Raw genomic sequence first — 23,643 nt, 5'->3', positions numbered from 1 at the left:
TTAAGCCAACATTTTTCACTCTCCTCTTTCACTTTCATCAAGAGGCTCTTTAGTTCTTCTTTACTTTCTGCCATAAGGGTAGTGTCATCTGCGTATCTGAGGTTATTGTTATTTCTCCCGGCAATCTTGATTCCAGCTTGTGTTTCATCCAGTCCAGTGTTTCTTAGGCTTCATCTTTTTCACCTGTCCTCCCTGTCCTGGTGGTTCAGACGGTAAAAGCATCTGCCTACAGTGCGGGAGACTCAGGTTCGATCCCTGGGTTGGGAAGATCCCCTGGAGAAGGAAATGGCAACCCACTCCAGTACTCTTGCCTGGAAAATCCCACGGACAGAGGAGCCTGGTAGGTTACAGTCCATGGGGTCGCAAAGAGTCAGACACGACTGAGTGACTTCAGTTTCACTTTCCCTGTGCTTTACCCAAGGCCAGGTGGTCCACTTCATGCTAGAACCATGGAAAAATACTTCCATTTTACCACCCAGACTCAAGGTTCTTCCTTATGGGTCCACACAACAGGGTCAGATTAATCTTCCTGAAATATCACTGTCATTAACTCCAAAGTATCTTATTCATGAAATGAGAAAACACAAGGATAAAATATGTGAAAAAAACATAATTTATCACATTGAGTTGGAGAAGGCAATGGCAAGCCACTCCAGTCCTCTTGCCTAGAAAATCTCATGGACAGATGAGCCTGGTAGGCTGCAGTCCATGGGGTTGCTAAGAGTCGGACACGACTGAGCAACTTCACTTTCACTTTTCACTTTAATGCATTGGAGAAGGAAATGGCAACCCGCTCCAGTGTTCTTGCCTGGAGAATCCCAGGGACAGGGGAGCCTGGTGGGCTGCCATCTATGGGGTCGCACAGAGTTAGATACGACTGAAGCGACTTAGCAGCAGCAGCAGCAGCACGTTGAGTAATTTAGGGTCAGAAATGTGATAAATATATTGTTCTGACATCTCTTTAATGCCTAGGGCTATACTAGAATACAATTCATAAGCCCTTTGGAAAATTTTTAAAACTGGGACATGATATGGTAGTCATTCTCTGGTTTTCGAGGGCTTTGGGGTAGTATCTTCCTTCATGTTTTGGAAAGAAATCATTGTAGGGAAATTTTTAATATATTATTAAGTTAGAGACATGTACATGGTTAGCTTTGCCAATGCAAATCAAAAAACATACTCAACTAGAAATAGAAATTCTGATTTTTAAAGTGTACTTTCTTTTAATTGACATTTAGGTTGTGTATACCTTATTTCAAGACACTGGCTTATTGGAGATATTTAAAATTCCCAGTCTACAATTTATGAACTACTTTCATGCTTTAGAAAATGGTTATCGAGACATTCCTTGTAAGTATTATATATTATTTAACTTGAAATAATATTGGTTTTGAAATTCCTTGTAAACTCCCTTTAGATGGTCCCTTAAACACTTTTTAAATTGCATGTTTGGAAGAATTGAAAAATAGCAATTTAAAAAGAAAATCTACATCCTCCTACCCAGAGTTAACTGACTGCTGTTAACATTTTGGTATATATCCTTCAAGACTTTTTCTTATACTTATTTTTTATGAAGTGAATCATACTATTAATACCTTACTTATAGTCTGCTTTTTCACATAATTATATAGTATAAGCTTTCTGTGTTAATAATTATCTGTATGAATACTTTATCATTTCAAATGTTTGGTAATATTGTCATGAGTTTCCTAAATTTCTTATTTTAAAATGTTTAAAATTTACCCACAGAATTTGTTTTTTTAACTGTGTCCTGACTTGTGGAATAATTTTTAATGCCAATTTGATTTTATGATAAAACAGAATTTTAATTTTATAGTAGGAAAAGATACAATTTTCTTTAAGTGTTGATTCATTCTACACTTAACCTCCAGGGGAACATTCTTTGGAGAAATAGCCAATTATTCTTAAATTGGCATGATTCATTTATAATAGTGATGCTTAATAATTTAATGTGCATTATATGTACTCTAATTATCACAAAGTATGTATTTTGAAAAGGGGCTGAATTTTACAAATGGAATAAGATGATATTTAAAGTGTTCTTCAAGATCAGAGGAATGGGAAAAAGAAAGAAATGGGAAAAAGAAAGCCATGGTGAGGAGTCTTCACTGTCACGTCCAGTTAGGATATACTGGTTAAGAGTCTCTGGGAACTTCCCTGGCAGTCTAGTGGTTAGGACTCCATGCTTCCTCTGCAGGGGTCATGGGTTCCACCCCTGCTCCAGAAACTAGATCCTGCAAGCCAAATGGCATGGTCCAAAAACAAGCAAAAGTAACCTTAAGTAAGAGCCCGGTTGTGATGCCTTTTCTTTGATCCCTGTACTATGTTTTCATAGTATACGCAAAAGTTTTTAAAAGAGACATGAAGAAACTTGACAAAATAAGATGAAACAAAAACCTAATTGTCTAAGCCATATGTTTTATTTAAGAAGATAAGTGAGACTGGAAAGTACTTTTTAAAATGTCCTATGTTTAAAATACAAAATGACCGTTTTTATAAAACATTTTGGTGACTTTAGATCACAATCGTATACATGCCACAGACGTCCTACATGCTGTTTGGTATCTGACAACACGGCCTATTCCTGGCCTGCAGCAGGTCCACAGTGATCATGGAGCAGGAAATGAAACAGGTACTCCCTTCCACTAATCTCTCCTTGAAGTATTTCATTAGGCATTATAAATCAAACTATCTCGTTTCATTATCTCTGTTCTCTTAGCATTTTTATTAAGTCACCCTTGGTATATATAAAGTGAATGGGAAATCGCTCAGTCGTGTCCGACTCTGCGACCCCATGGACTGTAGCCTACCAGGTTCCTCTGTCCATGGGATTTTCCAGGCAAGAATACTGGAGTGGGTTGCCATCTCCTTCTCCAGGAGATCTTCCCAACCCAGGGATTGAACCCAGGTCTCCCGCATTGTAGGCAGAGGCTTTATCATCTGAGCCACCAGGGGTATATATAAAGTATTATGTAAATTTTGATGAATGCAAATTGGGAAACTTACTACCCATCTGTATTACTCAATTTACCATGTTTCTTTTCTGTGTCCCACGCTGCTGTTTCTTCACTGAGATAGCCAATATCCTGAATATTATGATAATCTGTTTTGCTTTTCTTTCAGTTATTTTTCCTGTTTTAGGTATATCATGTGAATTTAAAATATGTAACATTCCCAACAGATGGGGACATGTTTAAAAGCTTCACATAAGTATTTAAACAGTGATATTAAAAAAAATTGTTAACATTAAAATTTTATTTCCTTATCATAAATATAACTGTATTTATGCAAATGTGATGAATTGTAACATTCACAGCTCTTATTCTAATTTATAAAAGAGGGGAGAAAACTTCTATCTAGTGTTTTTACTGCCATGGCCTGGGTTCAATCGCCGATCAGGGAACTGAGATCCTGAAAGCTGTGCAACCAAAATTTTAAAACATTGAAAAAAAAGAGACGAGAAATACTCCAGTAAGAAATACACACAGATCAGGACAGAATTTGCTCAGTTACAAATGCCTGAGAATTGTTATCATACTAATCAGTGTAAAGGTCTGTCTTAGCCACTTCTTCACATTCTTTGGAGGTTTAGTCTAAAGTACTACATCATTGTTTGATGGATTTGCCGTATGTCACTGATTCATTTTTGTCTGCCAGCCGTGTTTACTTTTTTTTTTTTCGTGTTTACTTTCATAGTGATCCTCCTTCTTTCCGGTAGTTCTGTGCTTCCATCAGAGATTGTTTTCTTCAGACTTTTTGTTTGTAGATGTATTTATTTTATCCTAGAAGAATGCATCCTTATTCCAGCACATTTGTAGATATCATTATATCTTCTGACATCTATAATATCTGTTTATAAATCAGCCTTAAGTCTTATTTTTCCTTAATGGTACCATGTCCCTTTTCTCTTTGCTATTGGTTTTTAGCATTTTGTGCATGGTACACTCAGGTTATATTCTTTGTATTCATCTTATTTGGGGGTTCAGTGAACTTCTTGAATATATTAATTAATGTCTTTTATTGGTTTCTATCATACTCTTCAGAATTTTTCCAGCTGTCACTCACTGCCCAATTCCAAAGCTCCCTCCACATTTTTAGATATTTGTTACAGCAACACTCTACTTCCAAGTGCCAAAATCTGTATTATTTTCCTATGGCTTCTGTCACAAATTACTACAGACTTAGTGGCTTAAAAGGATACAAATTTGGGGGATTCCCTGCCAAAGTGGTTAGGACTCTGTGATCCCTAGTCAGGGAATTAAGATCCCACCTACCATGCGGTGTGGTCAAAAACAAAATACAGATTTATTAACATATTATTCTGGATCCAGAAGTTTGAAAATTGTTCAACTGGGCTAAAATCCAGCTGTCAGCAGGACTCTTCTTCCTGGAGTCCCCTGTGAAGAATGTTTCCTAGCCCCCTCAACTTTCATAAGCCACCTGCATTCCATGGCTAATGGCCCCTTCTTCAAAGACAGCAGCATAGCATCTTCAGGTATGTCTCTGACACTGACTTTTTCATCCTTCAGAGGAATTAGCAAAAAGCAGTACAACTACAACCTTGGTTTTCTGTCCAGAGTACATATTCCTGACAGTGAATCTCTCACTTCTAGCATTTTTTGCAGTCTGGACAGGTTGAGGATTTCCCAGATTACCAAATCCTGGGTCCTTCTTGCTTAGCAATTCTTCCACACTCTCCTCTTACATTTTATTTCAAACAGTAAGAAAGCAGGCTTGTCTTTAATACTTTCCTTGGAAATCTCCTCAGCTAAATATCTAAGTTCATTGTTTACATGTTTGGTATTGCATGAATACAGTGCAACCAAGCTTTCTGCTGCTACACTAACAATGACCCCTTTCCTTTAGTTTCCAATAATGGGTTCTTGGCAGTGTCTTTAACAGAAGTTTTCTACCATCACCCTGTTCAAGATGATCTGAGTATTCCCTAAGGCAGTGTCTGTTTCCTGTGCTCCTCACTTCTTTCTGAGCTCTTACTAGCAATGTTATAAGTCCTTCTACAATATTATGGAATAAAGTATATGTAGAAGACGGTTTTCTTTGGAAAACCAAGTAGCTGCTGAAATGGAAAACTGTGGTACAAACAAAGACTGTAAGGACTATGAAACGCACAGCTTTATTCTGACTATAGTGGAGAATAGAAAAATGACTCTGACACCAAAAGTAACAGCAACAAAAGCAAAAATAAACAAGTGGGACTGCATCAAGCTAAAAAGCTTCTACACAGCAAAGGAAACAATTTTAAAAACAAAAAGGCAAGCTGCAGAATGGGAGTAAATATTTGTAATTCATATACTGAGTGTAAGGGGTTAATATCGAACATACATAAAGAACTTATACAACTTAATACCAAAAAACAATCCAATTTTTAAAAAATGGGCAGAGAAACACAAATCAAAATTACAGTGGGCTATCACCTCACACTTGTTAGAAAGGCTGTCATCAAGACGAGGTAAGATGTGGATATCAGGGAACACTTGTGCATTGTTGAAGCGAAGACAGGTTGGTTCAGCCACTGTGAACAGTAATATGGAGATTTTTATTTCTTAAAAAAATAAAGTAGAACTATCATGTGAAGGAGCAATTTCTGGGTATATATCCAAAGGAAATGAAAATATAAGTTTGAGGAGATATATGTACTTCCATATTTATTACTCTACATGTACACACAATGGAATATTATTCAGCCATGAGATAGAAGGAAATCCTGCCATTTGCAGCAGATGGGCCTTAAGGGCATTACGCTAAATGAAATAACAGACAAATACTTTATGATGTCAGTTACATATAGAATATAAAAATGCTGAACTTGTAAAAATAGAGAATGTAATGGTGGTTACCAGAGGCTGGGAGTGAGGGAATTGGGGATATGTTGTTTAAGGTTACAAACTTAGAGCTAGTAGATAAATAAGTCCTGGAGAGCTAATGCACAGCGTAATGGTTATAGTCATAAATACTACCTTATAAAGTTCAAAGTTGCTGAGAGACTAGATCTTAATTGACCTCACCCCAGGGAAAGAAATGATAATTCTGTGCAGTCGTAGAGGTGTTAGCTGATGGTATAGGTGGTAATCATATTGCAGTATACAAATATATCAAATGAACACATTGTATACCTTAAATATACACAGTGTTTTGTGTTAATTATATTTCAATTAAAAAAAGAAATGAAATAACAAGTTTAGAGTTTTAATGAATGGTTAGAGAACCAGATAGTTAAAAGAATTCCTTGACTTCTCTGGTGGCTAAGTGGTAAAGACTCCACCTGCCAGTGCAGGGGACTTGAGAGTTTGATCCCTGGTCCAGAAAGGGTCTCACATGCCACCAAACAACTTAGGCCTGTGTGCCACAAGTATTGAGCCTGCTTTAGAGCCCAGGAGCTGCAACAGCTGAGCCCACCTGATGCAACTGTGGAAGCACACACACACTCTACTGCCTGTGCTCCACAAAGAGAAGCCACTGCAAGAAGCGGGAGCACTGCAACTAGAGGGTAGCCCCTGCTCACCACAACTAGAGAAAGGCCTGAGTAGCAGTGAAGAACTGAGAATTTCTTAATTATTATAGTAGTAGGATCGTAACTTCTAAAAACAAAATCCAAAGTTTGATCCCGAAGTTACCTAAAATTCAATGCAAGTTGAGTTCATGGCCTCAACTAGGCCTCTTATGTCAGAGCTGCGGTATTGATTGGAAAAGAACGGACCCTTATAATTGGAAGAATATTTGAGTCGATTTCAATAAATCTGATTACCCTGAACCCCTCATATCTTGCTGTACCTCCATGCTGAAAAACAATCATTTCTCCTTGTGTTGGTTGCCTTAAGACCTTGTAACAACCTCACCAGAGATTCTTGATTTGTAGATCTATGCTAGTTCACCTCTAAATCTAGTCCCACCACCTCTCATTTCTTTGTGATCCATAATTAAACTCAGATCTGCCACAATCTAAGTCTGAATACCAAAATAATTTCCTAAATTTATATTGGCAGAAACCTGAGGAACATATATGGGAATGGATTTTAAGTGTTACAGCAAGACAAAGGAAGGTAATGGTTGATCATTCTGAATTTACTGATGTAGGTATACCTATTGGAAATGTGGGTTCTTTTCACTTTGGGGTAGCTATGAATAAATGCTGCTGTGAATTTTCATCTACCAGCTTTTGTGTGGGTTTATGTTTTCATTTCTCTTGGCCATCTACCTAGTTTTATGGAATTGCTGGGTCTGTGATTAACATTTGGAGGAACTGCCAAACCATTTTCCAAAATGGTTGCACTATTTTACATTCCCACATGCGGTGTATGAAGATCCCAATTTATTATTATAATTAATAAATTAATATTAATTTATCTGCCATTTATCATTATCTGTCTTCTTGATAGCCATTCTGTAGTTAGTGTGAAGTGGTATCTCACTGTGGATTTTTTGATTCACATATTTTTTTTTAGCTAATGATGTTGAGTATCTTTTCATGTTTTTTAGGTCATATGTATATTTGTCCTTTGTCCATTTAAAAATGTGGTCATTTGTCTTTATTTATTGAGTTGTAGAAGTTTTTTATATGTTCTGGATACGTGTGTTATTAAATTTATGATTTGCTGCTATTTTCTCACATTGTGTCATCTTTGCACTTTTTTGATGATGTCTATCAAAGCATAAGATCATGGCATCTGGTCCCATCACTTCATGGCAAATAGATGGGGAAGCAATGGAAACAGTGACAGACTTTATTTTCTTGGGCTTCAAAAATCACTACAGATGGTGACTGCAGACATGAAATTAAAAGAAGCTCGCTCCTTGGAAGATAAGCTATGACAAACCTAGACAGCATATTAAAAAGCAGAGACATTACTTTGCTGATAAAGGTCTGTCTAGTCAAAGCTATGGTTTTTCCATTAGTCATGTATGGATGTGACAGTTGGATCATAAAGAAAGCTGAGAGCCAAAGAATTGATGCTTTTGGACTGTGGTGTTGGAGAAGACCCTTGAGAGTCCCTTGCACTGCAAGGAGATCAAACCAGTTAATCCAAAAGGAAATCAGTCCTAAATATTCATTGGAAGGACTGATGCTGAAGCTGCAATATTTTTGCCACCTGATGTGAAGAGCCAACTCATTAGAAAAGACTCTGATGCTGGGAAAGATTGAAGACAGGAGGAGAAGGGGATGACAGAAGATGAGATGGTTGGATGGCATCACCAGTTAAATGGACATGAGTTTAAGCAAGCTCTGGGAGATGGTGTAGGACAGGGAAGCCTGGTGTGCTGCAGTACATGAGTTCACAGAGTCAGCCTTGACTGAGCAACTGAACAACCACAGTCAAAGCATAAAGTTTTCAATTTTGATGAAGTTTAATTTATCTGTTTTTTTCTTTCATTGCTCATGCTTTTGGTATCATATCTACAAAGGGTTTATGTAACTTGAGGTCATGAAGATTTACTATGTTTTCTTCTAAGAGTTTCATAGTGCTCTTAAGTTTAGGTCTAGGATCCACTAAAACTAATTTGAGGGGATGAAGTAAGGAAGAGGTCTAACATTCACTCTTTAGCGTATGGAAATCTAGTTGTCTGGGCACTATTTATTGAAAAAATTTCTTTATGTATTCTACATGATTGGTTCTTAAATGTTATAAAATAATTTCTGCCTTTTAAGATGTGACATTAAATGAAACAACATGTATGAAAGTGCCTTGTATCATGCAAGGCATAGTTGGCTCTCAACCAGGTCTTGGCTCCCTTATCCAAAAATCAATTGACCATAAGTATAAGGATTTATTTCTGGACTCGCAGTTCTGTTCCATTAATCTATGTATCTATCCTTATGTCATTACCACACAATCTTTTGTTACCAAAGCTTTGTAGTAAACTTCAAAATTACTCTTCTTTTTCAAGACTGTTTTGGCTAATCCCGATCTCTTTCATTTCCATATGAATTTTAGGGCCAGCTTATATATCTCTTGTACAAAAAAGCCAGCTGGGATGTTGACAGGAGTATGTTGAACCATAGATCATTTGAGGGAGTATTGCCATCTTAACAATATTAAGTCTCCCGAACCAGGAGCATGGATATTTTTCTACTTACTTGTCTTCTTTAATTTCTTTCAACAAAGTTTTTTACTTTTCAGGATACTGGTTTTTCACTTCTTTTGTTAAATTTATTCCTAAGTATTTTATTCTCTTTGAAGCTAGTATAAATGGAATTGCTTTCTTGGGTTCATTTTTTGATTATTTATCCCTAGTATGGAGAAATAAAGTGGATTTTTTGCATGTTGATCTAGTACCCTTAAACCTTTATGATCTCATTTTTAGTTTAATACTTTTCCAGTGGGTTTTTTAGGATCTTTCTGTATACAGAATCATGTCATTTACAAATAGAGATAATTCTGCCTCTTCCTTTTCAATCTCTAATGCCTTTTACTGAGGCCTCCTTTTAAATGGAATCTTCAGTAGTTATGTTTAGTTGTCTGGCCATTTAGTTGTCCTGCCATGTATTTTTTTTTAATACTAGTAATTTCACATTAAACATACACAGACTAATGTATTAAGATCCTAATATGTCAATTCTAAGTATATACTGAGTTTAAAAGGATTTTTTGCATTTTTAAATATTTTATATATACTAAATTCTAGGGGTGCTACAGAATGCATATAATGCAGAGAAAATTGAAGTTTTCATTCTGATATTGGTAATTTAAACCTTATTAGAAACTTGAATGTTTAAATATATCTTTATCCATAAATTTAAGTATCTTGTTTTTACTTTTTATAATTATTTTTAAAAGAAGCTCTAGTGTGGGTAATTCTAAAACTTAATTTAGGTGCAAAATATAAACAGCATAAAAATAATTAGGTATCTTTATAATTATCAGCATTGTGTATTTAAGTTATTATATACAAGGGTTAAAAAACCCTTGTTATTGAAAATATTAAATGAACTAAATCATGATAAAGTCCTTTTGGACTCTGATAAGCCAGGACATTATTCTGTTTCCCTTGCTGAACACAACCAATGAAAGTTTGTATCTCTCTGATATCTTCATGGTTTTCTTTGCTGTCTACTCACAATATACTTTATTATTTCCTCCTTAACACTTTAAGATACCTTTAGCAAAAACAATTTGAGTGACCATCTAAGTAGGTATAGCCACCAAATTACAAAAAAAGGAGAAACAAATGGTAAGGTGTTAAGGACACCAAAAGCACAGTGCTGAGAGTAAAATTATTGTTTCTAACTAGAAGATACAAAGAATTATACTGACTGAATCACTCCTCACTTTTCCATACCTTTTCAGTTTTCAGAGTTTTTCCTTACAGTATTTTATAAGGGGCTTCATGGAAGGAAAAAGAAGAGGAAGTAGTGTAGTCAGGGTTACAAATGAAAGGAAATCTATTTGGGTAAGATTTGAAAGGCATGTATGTTGAAATGCTTGCTTTGTTAATATATTAAATTCCTAAGTCTCTAGAGTGTTTCATGTAATTTTATTCTCTAGATTGTTTTTTCCTATTACTCTGGCCATTATGTTTAACCTTTAAATAACAAACGTTTAGAAAATCAGAGGTTTTTAAAGATCCCCACTAGCTTGAGTTAACAGAGCATCATGAGAATCCTGTCATGTCGTGTTTAACACTGCTCCTCTCTGTTAGCATGTATGTTGGAAATACACTATTTTATGTCCATGTTTAGAGAGTATTTCTTAGGTAAGTCAACCAATAAGATGATCATATTACCTTTGGGAAGCTCCTTAGCCTCACTGTAAGGATTTTATATGTAATGCTCTTTCATTTTGCTTGTTCCTCAGCAATTAACCCTGAGCGAATTGCTTACATTTCTTCGAGGAGCTGCTCGATTCCAGATGAGAGCTACGGCTGCCTTTCTTCGAACATTCCTGCACTAGAATTGATGGCTCTGTATGTGGCAGCTGCCATGCATGACTATGACCATCCAGGACGGACAAATGCGTTCCTAGTGGCTACCAATGCCCCTCAGGTAGGAAAGAACTTTTTCAGAAAGTCTAAGGAATGATTCTGAAATTTTACAGCCAGGCTACATTTCCTTTTGCAGCCAGGCTACATTTCCTTTTGCACACCATTCTTCAGTTGAAGCATTCTGCTGTTGGATAAAACACATCGATATGACATGTGCTAAAGAGTTAGGGAAAGATAGTCAACTGGAAGATAAATAAAAATATTCCTGAAAGAGTAATTCACTGTTTTTACAAAATTCTGGAGTCCTGTGCTGTCAGTATCTTTGCCTTTGATCAAATTGGTAAGATTTTGACTAGCTGGTAAGACTTACTCTTCCTTCTAGCCATATCCTTCATATGCCTAAAAACTATAATAACTGAGAATTGTTATTATTTTTGTTGCTGTCCTCTTTTTTTCCTCTAAGATATGCCATAATATGCAATCTCTTAACTCAGCATATATTCATGTATGTAAAAAATCTTCTAATACATTGATTTTGAATTCAGTATAGTTGATAAGGTGCAAGGTTTCTTTAGGGTCACAATTTGCATAAGAGGTAGGAGTTTCCAACAAATGGATGCAGTAATTGTAATAGCTTTAAATATTAGGACTTGGAACTAAATACAGGCAGCCCTCCATATCCAGGGGTTCTGCCTCCCTGGATTCAATCAACTGCAGATCAAAAATATTTGAAAATTTTAAAAATTACAGAAAGTTCCAAAAAGCAAAACTTAAATTTACTGCATACTAGTAACTATTTACATTGTATTAGGTATTATAAGTAATCTAGAGAAGATTTAAAGTATACAGCAGATGTGCGTGGGATATATGAAAATACTGCATTACTTTATATATATTTTATATGAGCATCTGCAGGGGTCCTAGAACCAATTCCCTGAAGATACTGAGGGATGGCTGTGCTTGGTTTTCAGCAGAATTTAGTGTGATGACTTAGCAACTAAAAGACAAAAACAAAGTATGGTTGTGAGTTTTTGTTTAGGCAGATGATTCCTGAAATGTCAGCTTTGTATTTCTGCCTGCCTGCCTGGCTTACAAAGAGCAAGTTGTCAATATTGTTTACTGAATTCGTCTTACTTCCTCACTTTGTTGCTCTATGTTCAAACCTCAGTTCTGATTCTTTCATCTTTAATAGCCATTCTCCCTGTTCCTCTTCTCATTTCTCTTTCTTTCACACACTTCCAGAACTTAAAATATAGGAGATAGTTTCTCTAGCCAGAACAAGAATAGGATGCAGAGAGAGAGAAAAAATTAAAAGTGCTAGGTAATTCATTTTCTCTAATTAGACTTTATTCATAGCTCATGATTTCCACAGGTAACTTTTAGATGAATTTCAGTCTAGATACTAATGTTTTTCCACTTTCTAAGAAATGCTTTGGGAGATATTACCCACTTATAAATTTCCTCAGTTGGAATTCCACTCTCTAAGAATCAGATGCCCATTTTCTCTAGCCTAGCACTTCATAATCTTTGAAAATCCTAGTTCTATAGCAAGTCACAGACTGGCATCTGGGGATGGAGAGACCTGAGCTTGATTTCTGGTTACCCACTATTAGCTGTGTGACATTAGGCAATTAACCCTTATCTTTCTGAACCTCAAAATATGTACCTGATGTGACTACGGGTACAAAGATAACATTTGGGAAGTTTTCTCCTGAATCAGATTATCACGTAGACAGAAATCATTTACTATTCTATTCCACTCTCTACTTTCATTCTCTCTTTATTAGCATTGAGTGTAGGTGAGTCAGACTTGTGTATTACCTCTTCTTCAGGGATATTACAAGTTAGTGAATTCTAGTGTTATTTGTCTTGCAGATAGTTTAAAACAATGACACATGAATGTATTCAATAATTTATATGTTATGTACTCAAAACTGTTGTCCTGAACAAAATACAAACATAAAGTCTAGAGACTGTCAATAACTATGTGTTATTTCTAAACTCTCATTGTTAAGGACAGCCAAGAGATGAAGCAGTGAGAAGGGCCAGAATGAAAAGGAAATTGATCAGAGAGTTCAGCTGTGAAAAAGTATAGCCTTTTCCCTGGTCTCCGTGCTTACTTCCTGATGCTCTTCAGTCCGGGTTCAACACACAGCAGCCAGAGGGGCCCTGCTCTGCCCTGAACCCTCACTGCTAGTAAAAGACAATCATTACAGTAGCTCAGAAGGTCCTACACGATTTAGCCCCCATTAATTCTCCTCTTTAAACTCACTCAGGTCTAGCCTCACTGGGTTCCTTGCTATTTTCTCCTGTGTCCCAGGCACACTCCCTTTCTGAGAACCTGGCCTCTTTCTGTTCTCTCGCCCAGAGTGCTCTTTCCCTACACATCTATAAAGATCACTTTATGACTTCCTTCCACCTAAAATTTCGAAAGCTCCTCCATGACATTCATTATGTTCCTCCTCTGATTTGTTTTTTCCACAGCAACAACCATTTAGCAAATTATGTATTTTGTTGTATATATTTGAGTGGAATATAAGTTTCTATGAGGGCAGACATTTTTCTTTTATTCTCTAATACCTAGAATGATGCCTAGCACACAAAAGGCATTCAGGAAACATATATTGAATGTTGAAGGATGCCTAATTTCTTTGCTCTGGCAGGCTGCTAAGCTTGTCTGAAATATACTCCATTGTTCCCAAAGTAATCAGGTTCACCAGACCTTCTTCAGCTAGTGCCATGAGATAAGGACTCTTGTGAAAACTTGAGGCTTAACCTGTTTATTAGGTAATAAAGCAGTCTCTCTCATTTTAGGAAGCTCAGTAAGTCTAATCAGGCCATAATTAGTGAAAGATATTATTGCTCTGGTGTATGATAAAAAGGGACAATAGGGCATAATACCACCAATAGGATCAAGCATTCTCCTTTCTCATGGTAAGGGAAGTGTGTGGGAAGACTTAAGAAGACTATTTTGAATCCTTGCTGTAAAAGATTTAGTCAAGTTTATCCTGGAGGGACATCAGTATTAAAATTCTAAGAGATTTCTGAGCTATTCAAGTGAATGGTTGGCTGGAAGATGCTAATTAGTGATTGAGATACTATAGTTTGAATTGGCTTGGCCAAAAAGTTTGTTCAGTTAGTGAACACATTCAATAAAGTTCTTGGTGAAAATGAAATATATGTCTTTTATTTGTACTTAAAACTGAACGAACTTTTTTGCCAGTGCAGTTAGCCGAAACATTTTGATTTGGGGTCAAAGGAAACAAAACTGAGAACTATAGATCTGAGACAGTCATAAACATTTGTCGCCCCAAATACAGATCAAGATGGCAACTAAACAGGTGCATTTTCCCCCCTTTCCTCCTGATCAAAATAATAATAAAAGATAAAATGCATTACAACAGAGAGGAGTAGGCAGAAGGATATTATCACCAGTAAGTTAAAGAATTTCATACTGTTTTTGGAAAATGAAAATCATGTGGGCAAATATAACGAGATAAAAATACACTAGAAAGGAAGCCAAGGCTTGAGTGGAACCCTGGCAACTCCTGATGCCACTGCCCTTGTCTGCTACACACACACACACGCACACACACACACACACACCCCTCTCTCTCTCTCACACACACACCTCTCACACTCCCACACACACCTCTCTCTCACACACACACCTCTCATACACACACACACACCCCTCTCTCTCACACACACACCTCTCACACTCCCACACACACACACACCTCTCTCTCACACACACACCTCTCATACACACACACACACACCCCTCTCTCTCACACACACACCTCTCTCACACACACACCCCTCTCTCTCACACACACACCCCTCTCTCACTCCCACTCCCACACACACACACCTCTCCCATACACCTTAAAGCAAGGCTACCGTGACTTATCTATTCACTTCTAGGCAGAAAACACATCTCTTAAAAATACTGAAGGAAATGGCCAGAAGAGATTTAGTACTCCAGAGTAAATCCTTCTCATTTTGGAAATTACACTGGTAATTCCAAAGCAAAACCTACTAGGTAAACAAGCCCCACCCACATTAACAGGCCTCCTACTCATCCTTCCCATATGGAACTCACATTCTAGTAAAGTAAGAAGAAACCAACGTGTGTGTGTGTGTGTGTGTGTGTGTGTAAAAGAGAAATGATTGTGACATAAGTGCTAGGAGAAAAGTAAAACAGGGGAGGAGATGGTGCTGGCATAGAAGGATTATTTTCAAGTTAAGAGTTCTGTGTCCAGCTAAGCTACAGTTGAGTGTTAAGAGCAAAATAAAAAGTCTTGGGTATACAAAGATTTAAAAAAATCATGTTCATCCATCCTATCTGAGAAAGTTACATAAAAATGTGTTTTAGGTAAAACAAGGGTGATAAACTATGACAAAGGGTCTTAGAAGATATAGGATTACCAGAAATTTTAGAATGCAGAACTTGAGAGTAAAGGAATCCCTAGATGGAAGCTGTTCATCAAAACTATTTCTTTAAAGAGAAGCACTTCTTGAAAAAAAAAAGTAGCTGCATTGTTTCTGCTGCACCTAATTTGTTTACTGCCTCTATTGCATTTTCTTTTCAGTTAGGAATATTAGTTTTTTAATGACAACAGTCCTTCTTAATCCAAGATTTTTCACTTCAGAAAGATTAAAATACCTTCTTATAATCTTATGACTGTGACCTAGAGATTTACTTTAACGTCTCCTTTTTCTTGTGGTTCAACAGGAGACATTTGTTCAGATTTGTCATAGTCTTCCTGTTTGATCTAAGTGTTTATGTCTGATGGGTTTTTTTTTTGCTCATTTATTGAAAAGTATTATTTGTTAAGATTAATTCCATCCTTTTGTATTAAACCTCATTCCATTTCAAATCTTTTTGACTCTGGGTAAAGGTAAACTTTATTTGCCTGGCAAATCCCATGGACAGAGGAGCCTGGTAGGCTGCGGTCTTTGGGGTCGCTAGGAGTCGGACACGACTGAGTGACTTCACTTTCACTTTTCACTTTCATGCATTGGAGAGGAAATGGCAACCCACTCCAGTGTTCTTGCCTGGAGAATCCCAGGGATGGGGGAGCCTGGTGGGCTGCCGTGTATGGGGTCACACAGAGTCGGACACGACTGAAGTGACTTAGCAGCAATTTGCTTTACCATGTTAGAGAAGAAATTTGGTTGTGGAGATAAGGAAGATTCATAGTTAGAGAAAGCAGGTAGCAAGTTGTTTTAGCAAAAATTCAAAGAATGTTAGTTACTGCAGCTCTGAATTAGGGGGGAAACTGTCTCCATTTTCTAGTTGTCAAGGTGTCCTCAGTAAAAGCCAGCTGAGGCTTCATTATCTGTTTTACCTGGAATGCTTTCCTCCCTGAAGTTAAGCCTGGCTTGTTGCTCTATGTGTGACCATCCAGTGTTCTTCCTAAAGTAGAATTTGCCTCTTCCTTACTGCTCCATGATTCTTGCCTCCACTAAGCCATGAGGTAGTCAATCAGTTTACTGGGGTCCAGGAGAGGCCTCCTTCCCCTTATTCTCCAGGTGGGTTTTTCCTTCTTAGGCGATGACTTAGATGGCCTTTCCTCAATCCATTCCCCATATTTACCATGTCTTTAAAGCTTCTAGTATTGCGATTATATCTAGATTCTAATATTGATTCAGATTTCTTTTCATCCTCATTTTATATTTCTCTGGTAATGTCAAAGGGCAGTTTGGATGCTGCAGGAATTCTGAACTACTGGTTTTTGTTTCCTTGTTTTTTTAACTGATCTCATTAACTGAGAGTTTAAGTCTGGTAGCTTTATAGGACACTCATTATGCACTGTGGTTTATTGACCTGGGAGTTTGATTACTTCTTCATGAACAAAGCTGTTCTGATCATTTATCAGTCTTTATTGGATTTAAACATGAGTTAGTTAAATCACTTTTATATGTAAGTTGACTTCTTAGGAAGTCTTTGACGTTTAACATGTTCAGCGTTTTAATTTGACACATATATTGTAATATGATTACCATCACAGCAATAGCTAACACCTCCATCACATCACATAATTAACTTCTTCATGTGTGTGTGGTAAGAATATTTAAAATCTAGTCTTTAGCAACTTTTCAGTACATAATATAGGATTGTATAATCACAATGCTGTACATTAGGTCCAGAACTTATTCAACTTTAAAATATATTTATTTACTTGGCTGTGCTAATTCTTAGTTGTTGCCCACAGGATCTTTTTTTTTAATTCCATAATACGTAAATTTTATTGAAGTATAGTTGACTTACAGTGTTTCAGATGCTCAGCAAGGTGATTCAGTTATACATGAACCAAATTTATTTTTCAGATCGTTTTCCATTATAGGGTTCTTACAAGATTTTGACCGTAGTTCCCTGTGCTGTACAGTAAATGCACACAGCATCTTTGATCTTCATTGCAGCATACAGGATCTTTAGTTGTGGCATGGGGATCTCATTCTGTGCTCCCTGCATTGGAAGCGTGGAGTCTTAGCCACTGGACCGTCAAGGAAGTCCCATTCATCTTCTGAATGCATGTTTGTACCCTTAGACCACTGTCTCCCAATTTCCCCATCTTCTTGTAACCACCTAGTTCTACTGTAAATAGAGTTCAGTTTTAGATTAAACATAAGTGATATCAGCATTTGTCTTTTTCTGTCTAACTTATCTCACTTAGCATATTGTTGTCAAGGTCCATCTAGGCTAGGATGCCCTTCTTTCTCATGGCTAACAAATATTCCACTCTATGTATATATATTGCATCTTCTTTATCTATTCACCCATTGATGAACATAGATTTTTTTCAACCTTTTTGTGACCCAAAGTTTAAATCATCATTGCTAACATTAAAATCAAATGATGTTTTAAAAAAATCAAGTGGTAAATATCTATGTTTATATCTAGACTGTAATTTTTACAGATCTGTAAAATGACCTAATTAGGCTCAGAATATGCATTGTAGCTGAGATTATACAATATTTTTAAATCTGTCTTTTTCCATTAGAAAGTGCTATGAAAATAGGGACAGTGTTTTTACTTTTCATTCTCAGCCTTTAGCACTAGCTGTAAGAGCTCTTTTAATAATTACTATGCTTGGGGGACTTCCCTGGCAGTCCAGGGGTTAAGACTTCCCTTTCCAATGCAGAGGTGTGGCGGTTCGATCCCAGGTCAGACCTAAGATCCCACATGCATTGTGGCCAAAAAGGAAAAAGAAAACAATACATAAAACAGAAGCAAATTGGAACAAAATCAATAAAGACTTAAAAAATGGTCCACAAACATCTTAATTACTATGCATATTTAATAATTTTAAAAAACTTGTTAGAGATGGAAGAAGCTTTAAAAATTCTGTAATCCCGTGATTTTTAGAATCTATATTCCCAAATCCTAGACTACTGAGGAGGTACCTTAGGGTCTTCCACTGAAGTGAAATGGGAAAAACAGTGACTAGATCTATACCACTCGGACAGAGGATTTGTGCTTTTACCTGTTTGATACTTCTGACTCCCAGGTCCTATGTCAGCTGGGAGTATAGGATGTGCCTTTATCATACTTATGGGTCTCCAGCTCACCATGCACAGAATATTCTGGGTTCCTCCCTTTCAGTCACCACCACCATTCATTCCATGCTAACTAAAGAAGAGTAATATATCCCTAAACCTGCTCTCTCTGTCCCTGATGACTTTATTAACAGAAGCTTTATCTGAGAAGTTTCACTGCTTTAAGGAAGCAGACCTCAAGTATCAACTTTATCTCTCTTGGTAGGCAGCATGGTGTCTGCAAGGAAGATGAACTTTGGAGACAAATTACCCTTTCACTTACTAGCTGTGAATGCTGGAAAAGTGTACCTTATCCTCTTTGCACTTCAGTCTAATCCTTTATCAAATTATCAACCCTCTACACAAGTATTAAAATGCCTGGCATGTAATAGATACACATTGTATTCTTCCAACATGATCCTAACTCTGTTTATTACTAAAGTTCAATATCTTTTGAGATGCCTGCCTCATTTTTCTTGTTCCTTTTTAGGCAGTCTTATACAACGACAGATCTGTTTTGGAAAATCATCATGCTGCATCAGCCTGGACTCTGTATCTTTCTCGTCCAGAATACAACTTCCTTCTTAATCTTGACAATGTGGAATTCAAGCGCTTTCGTTTTTTAGTCATAGAAGCAATCCTTGCCACAGATCTTAAAAAGCATTTTGATTTCCTTGCTGAATTCAATGCCAAGGTTTGTTATGCAAATTAATTCCTGGTTTCAAAGCAGAAATTATTGTCAGTGTTACTGACAAAAGGTATTTTTTTTTACCGTTAAGTCAGAATATCACTCATGAAGTCATGATAAATCTGGTAAGACAATATATATGCCAATATTAAAAAAATTATAACATGTCCAAAAATAACGATTGCTTGTGACATTTCCAATTATGTCAGTTGAAGCTTTCAGGGACCGATTTGAGAAAGTTATGCACAGTGCCAAGTAAGGCATTTTATGAAATTAAATATGTGTTTCTAAGAAGCCAGTTATGCCTGCTTTGCTGCACCTGTTTCCCTTCTCTATGTTGTGAAGTGTTTAACCGGCTGGTGTGGGAATGGAGAAGTACTTGAGAATAAAGCACTCACTGAATTGCTGTCTGTTGGGACTGCCCACTGCGTGCAGTCATCCTAGTTAAGAATAAGGCATAAACAGGCTGAAGTCGCTGTCCTCACGGACCTCACATTCACCATGAACTTGATCACTGCCTTTGTGTGATGGTGGTACTAATGGGAGCGTGTTGTATCCCTCAGAGGTTGGGGTGAAAAACCATTGAGAACCACTGCTTTAGATTCCTGAGGGAAAGAGGCCCCATGTTTTGCAGGCAGGAAACCATTGTTTTCTTCATAACATCTTTGCCCTAAAGGAAGGTGTTACCTTCAGGGTAGAGGGGCTGGGTGTCAAAGGATTGCGCACTTAAACTCCTGGAAGGAGGCCTATATATGTCACTGTTGTGATATTGATAAATGTTTACGAAAAAAATCAGTAAGACATCAGTTTGCCTTTAAACTTACTTCATGGCTGTGTAGCTCTAATTTAATTTTTATTTTTACTTAAAATTCATTTAAACGCTTAAGTCACAGTAAGTAAACAGAAGTTCTTTTTACAGATGAAAGATTATCTAGCCCAAAACTTTGGAATCTGTGTTCCTCAGAGATATCTATTCTGTAGTCTCAGGAAAATGTCACATGAGTGACACATGGGGAACAGCTTGCAGATCTTAGTTCCCTGAGCAGGGATTGAACCCACACCATGGCAGTGAAAGCATGGAGTCCTAACCACTGGACTACCAGGGAATTCCCTAGACTACATACTGTCAATCATAAGAGCTCGCCTTTCTTTAACTGTTTTCTGTTGTGATGGTCTACATAAGAGTTCCTTTAACCAAGGAGGTGGATGCCAGGGAATTCCCAGGAGGTCCAGGTTCAATCTCTGCTAGGGAACTAAGATCCCTCAAGTCATGCAGCACAGCCAAAAAAAAAGGGAGGGGGGATGGTGGACGCCAATAAAAATCTAATATTACAGTACAGTTCCAAAGTCACTAATCTGGCCCTTTCACTTTATTTCTTACAAGAGAAATTTGAGTTCTTGAAAAGCATGGTAATTTGCCTGATAACTACCATTTATTTAAATAACAATGTTGGCGTTTACTATAAACTGTGCATTTTTCATTCGTTAATCCTCAGGCAATATTACTAGATAGATATTATTTTTCCTGTCTTATAGATGAAGAAAGATAGACTCAAAGAGCTCAAGTAATTTTTCCAGCATTACTCAATGATTGGTAAATCATACTAAGGCAGGCTTTAGAACCATAGAGATCAGCTTCTAAGACTTGTATTCTTTCAGCTATATCACGGCGCCTTTTGCAGTTAGATCCTTAAGCATTCCTTTCTGAGACAAATAGTTAAAATTCTTATGATTTGCTTTTGCATATACATATATATTTTATGTCATATATACTAATGTACAATATATAATATACACAAATTACAATTTTCTGCAGTAATCACAAATACTGAAACTCATGGTTTGTTCTGGTTGTATAATACAGTGCTCTACTTCCTTTGAAACAAAGCTGTAAATGACACTTCAAAGAGAAATTTAACCCATAGAGGTACATGTCATGGCACAAACAAAATTAAAAGAAATATTTATTATTGAAATTCCTTCCTGTCCAGAGGACAGGAAACAGTTTTAAGATAATCCAGTAAAAAACAAAAATTGGGGAATTCCCTGGCAGTCCAGTGGTTAGGACTCCATGCTTTCACTGCCAGGGGCGAGGATTCAAACCCTAATCAGGAAACTAAGATACCACAAGCCAAACAGTGCAGCCAAAAATAAACAAAACAAAAAACAGACTCTTGTGCCCTCAGTACCTACAATAATTCTGTTTTTCCAATGATAGGCCAATGATGTAAATAGTAACGGTATAGAATGGAGTAATGAAAATGATCGCCTCTTAGTGTGCCAGGTGTGCATCAAACTGGCAGATATTAATGGCCCGACCAAAGTTCGAGACTTGCATTTGAAATGGACAGAAGGCATTGTCAATGAATTTTATGAGCAGGTAAGTTGAAACATGGGCTTGGTGGGACTTTTAAGAGCTGCCATCTGAAGACACTGCCTTTTGGATTTGGATAGCTACATTAAATACTTGAAATGAGTTGCTTTAACCAAAAATGGTTAGAAATTGTTGCATTTGTTCTGGTTTTAATATTGTCTCAGCTCCTTTGCCTTTGTTGCTAAAATTGAAAGACAAGAAAAAAAAAAAAAAGAAATAGCTTATTGTCAGTCTGGAGTAGGTTGAATGTACTCCAGTCTAGAGCTAAGGAAAGACTACATTATGATTCCAAGGTCCCTTTCAGCCTTGAAAACCTATATAACCTAAGTATAATTTATTTCCAAAAGAAGTTGTTTAGTTGATACTGTATTTTTAAAGTATCAACCCATTTTCAACTCTGCTATAGAAAGACTGCCTTAGAAACATCAACTGGGTTGATGGGTTATGTAGGATGAAAGTCCTGGCAGAGGGTAAGAAATCAGAACTAGAAATGGGGACAAAGTAGATACTCAATGGCTTTCAAGGTTCTAAGATATAAACATGCCCTTTTCTCATGTATTTTTAAATGTCTTTAAAATAATCCTACTATTTTGCAGTCTTTACCTATTTTTTTGTACAATTTTGAGGCTCCCTACACTGTAGAAAAATAGTGATTTCCCTACAAGTTACATTATCTCAAATACAAAATAACAAATACATACTCAACTGGAACTGTATTCCTTGGGAATCCTTACTAGACCCACTAATCAAGAAAGATCAAGATGTTTATCAAGTAAAACTTCTGGGTCAGGGCTTTCTCACCATGAGTTGCTACTCCAATAGGAGTGACGCACTGCACACTTATAAACCACGCACACTTATCTGTTACACCTTGCCACACCCAGACTGTACTGAGTGACCAGCAAATGTACCATGTCTTTCACCTACCTTAGCTAAACATCCCAATAAAATAGTGTATACTCTGCTGTTTACAAGTTAACAAAATACCATACTGTGTAATTATGAAAACAGATTAGTAAAATCTTAGTAATAATCTTAGAATAATTTTCACTGATACATTTGAACTAAATTATGTATAATTTTAAGAAATAAAGTTATAAATATTTAATTTGTAGATTGCAGTATGTATAGTGGTTTGCATATTCCTATCCTCATTCTCAGAGATAATTGAAGACTGCCTCAGGCTTCAGTTCACATTCACAAAAGAATTTTATGCTAGGGAAAATTCTGTCTTTATATTATCTGTACAAACAGAAGTAATAAAGTGATAGAAAATGCCCATTTTAGACAATCCACTAATTCAGTGAAAGAAAATGAGATAATTTCATTTAGATGCATTTTATAGTATATCTTTAAAGTATAGAGATTAATTCTTATTAAGCAAACTTGGAAGCCATGCATGAGGTTGAATCCTGGCTCTTCTTCCTTACCAGCAATGTGACCTTGGGTAAGTTACTTAACCTCTCTGTGCCTCAGTTTCCTCATTGAGAAAACAGGAATATTGATAGTACCTACCTCATAAGGTTGCTTTGTGGATTAAGTGAATTAATACATGTCAAGTTCTTAGAACAGTTTTCTGACACATAAGTGCTCAATAAACTGTTATAATTCCAGGTCACACACACACAAAAACAATATTTCAGACAGTTTCACTTAATCTTTCTAAGTTTCATTATTCCTGTGTCAAAGGAGAAAAATGATACACTTGATAACCCTAACACACAGTGGTCATGAAGATTAATTGTATATTGGAAGTCAGCCCTCATCAAAACCATCAGATTTCCTTCTCAGTCTTGTTATGCTATTCAACTTTCTTTAGATATGGATGCAAATTTCTAACCTTGCTCAACCTTTTACTTTTTTATTAACTTCATTATACTTTATTAACTTCATATACTTCATTTATTTATACTTCTATAGCCATTACATCAGGCTTCTCTGATAGCCCAGTTGGTAAAGAATCCGCCTGCAATGCAGGAGACCTTGGTTTGATTCCTGGATTGGGAAGATCCTCTGGAGAAGGGATAGGCTACCCACTCCAATATTCTTGGGCTTCCCTTGTGGCTCAGCTTGTAAA

General features: G+C 36.7%; 1 protein-coding gene across 1 annotated transcript in view; it reads left to right on the top strand.

The window, feature by feature from the left end:
• The window catches only part of PDE3B (phosphodiesterase 3B), a 179,311-nt gene that overhangs the window by 150,622 nt on the left and 5,046 nt on the right, over positions 1-23,643 (top strand). Inside the window, exons 10-14 of the mRNA XM_068988166.1 lie at positions 1,239-1,350; positions 2,540-2,653; positions 10,833-11,020; positions 18,995-19,198; positions 21,411-21,572. Coding sequence (XP_068844267.1) covers positions 1,239-1,350; positions 2,540-2,653; positions 10,833-11,020; positions 18,995-19,198; positions 21,411-21,572 — 780 coding nt within the window. The remainder of the gene's footprint in view (positions 1-1,238; positions 1,351-2,539; positions 2,654-10,832; positions 11,021-18,994; positions 19,199-21,410; positions 21,573-23,643) is intronic.

The sequence above is a fragment of the Capricornis sumatraensis genome, chromosome 16, assembly GCF_032405125.1.
Source record: "Capricornis sumatraensis isolate serow.1 chromosome 16, serow.2, whole genome shotgun sequence".
In the NCBI taxonomy this organism is placed as follows: Eukaryota; Metazoa; Chordata; class Mammalia; order Artiodactyla; family Bovidae; genus Capricornis; species Capricornis sumatraensis.
This window is presented reverse-complemented; position numbering and strand designations above follow the sequence as displayed.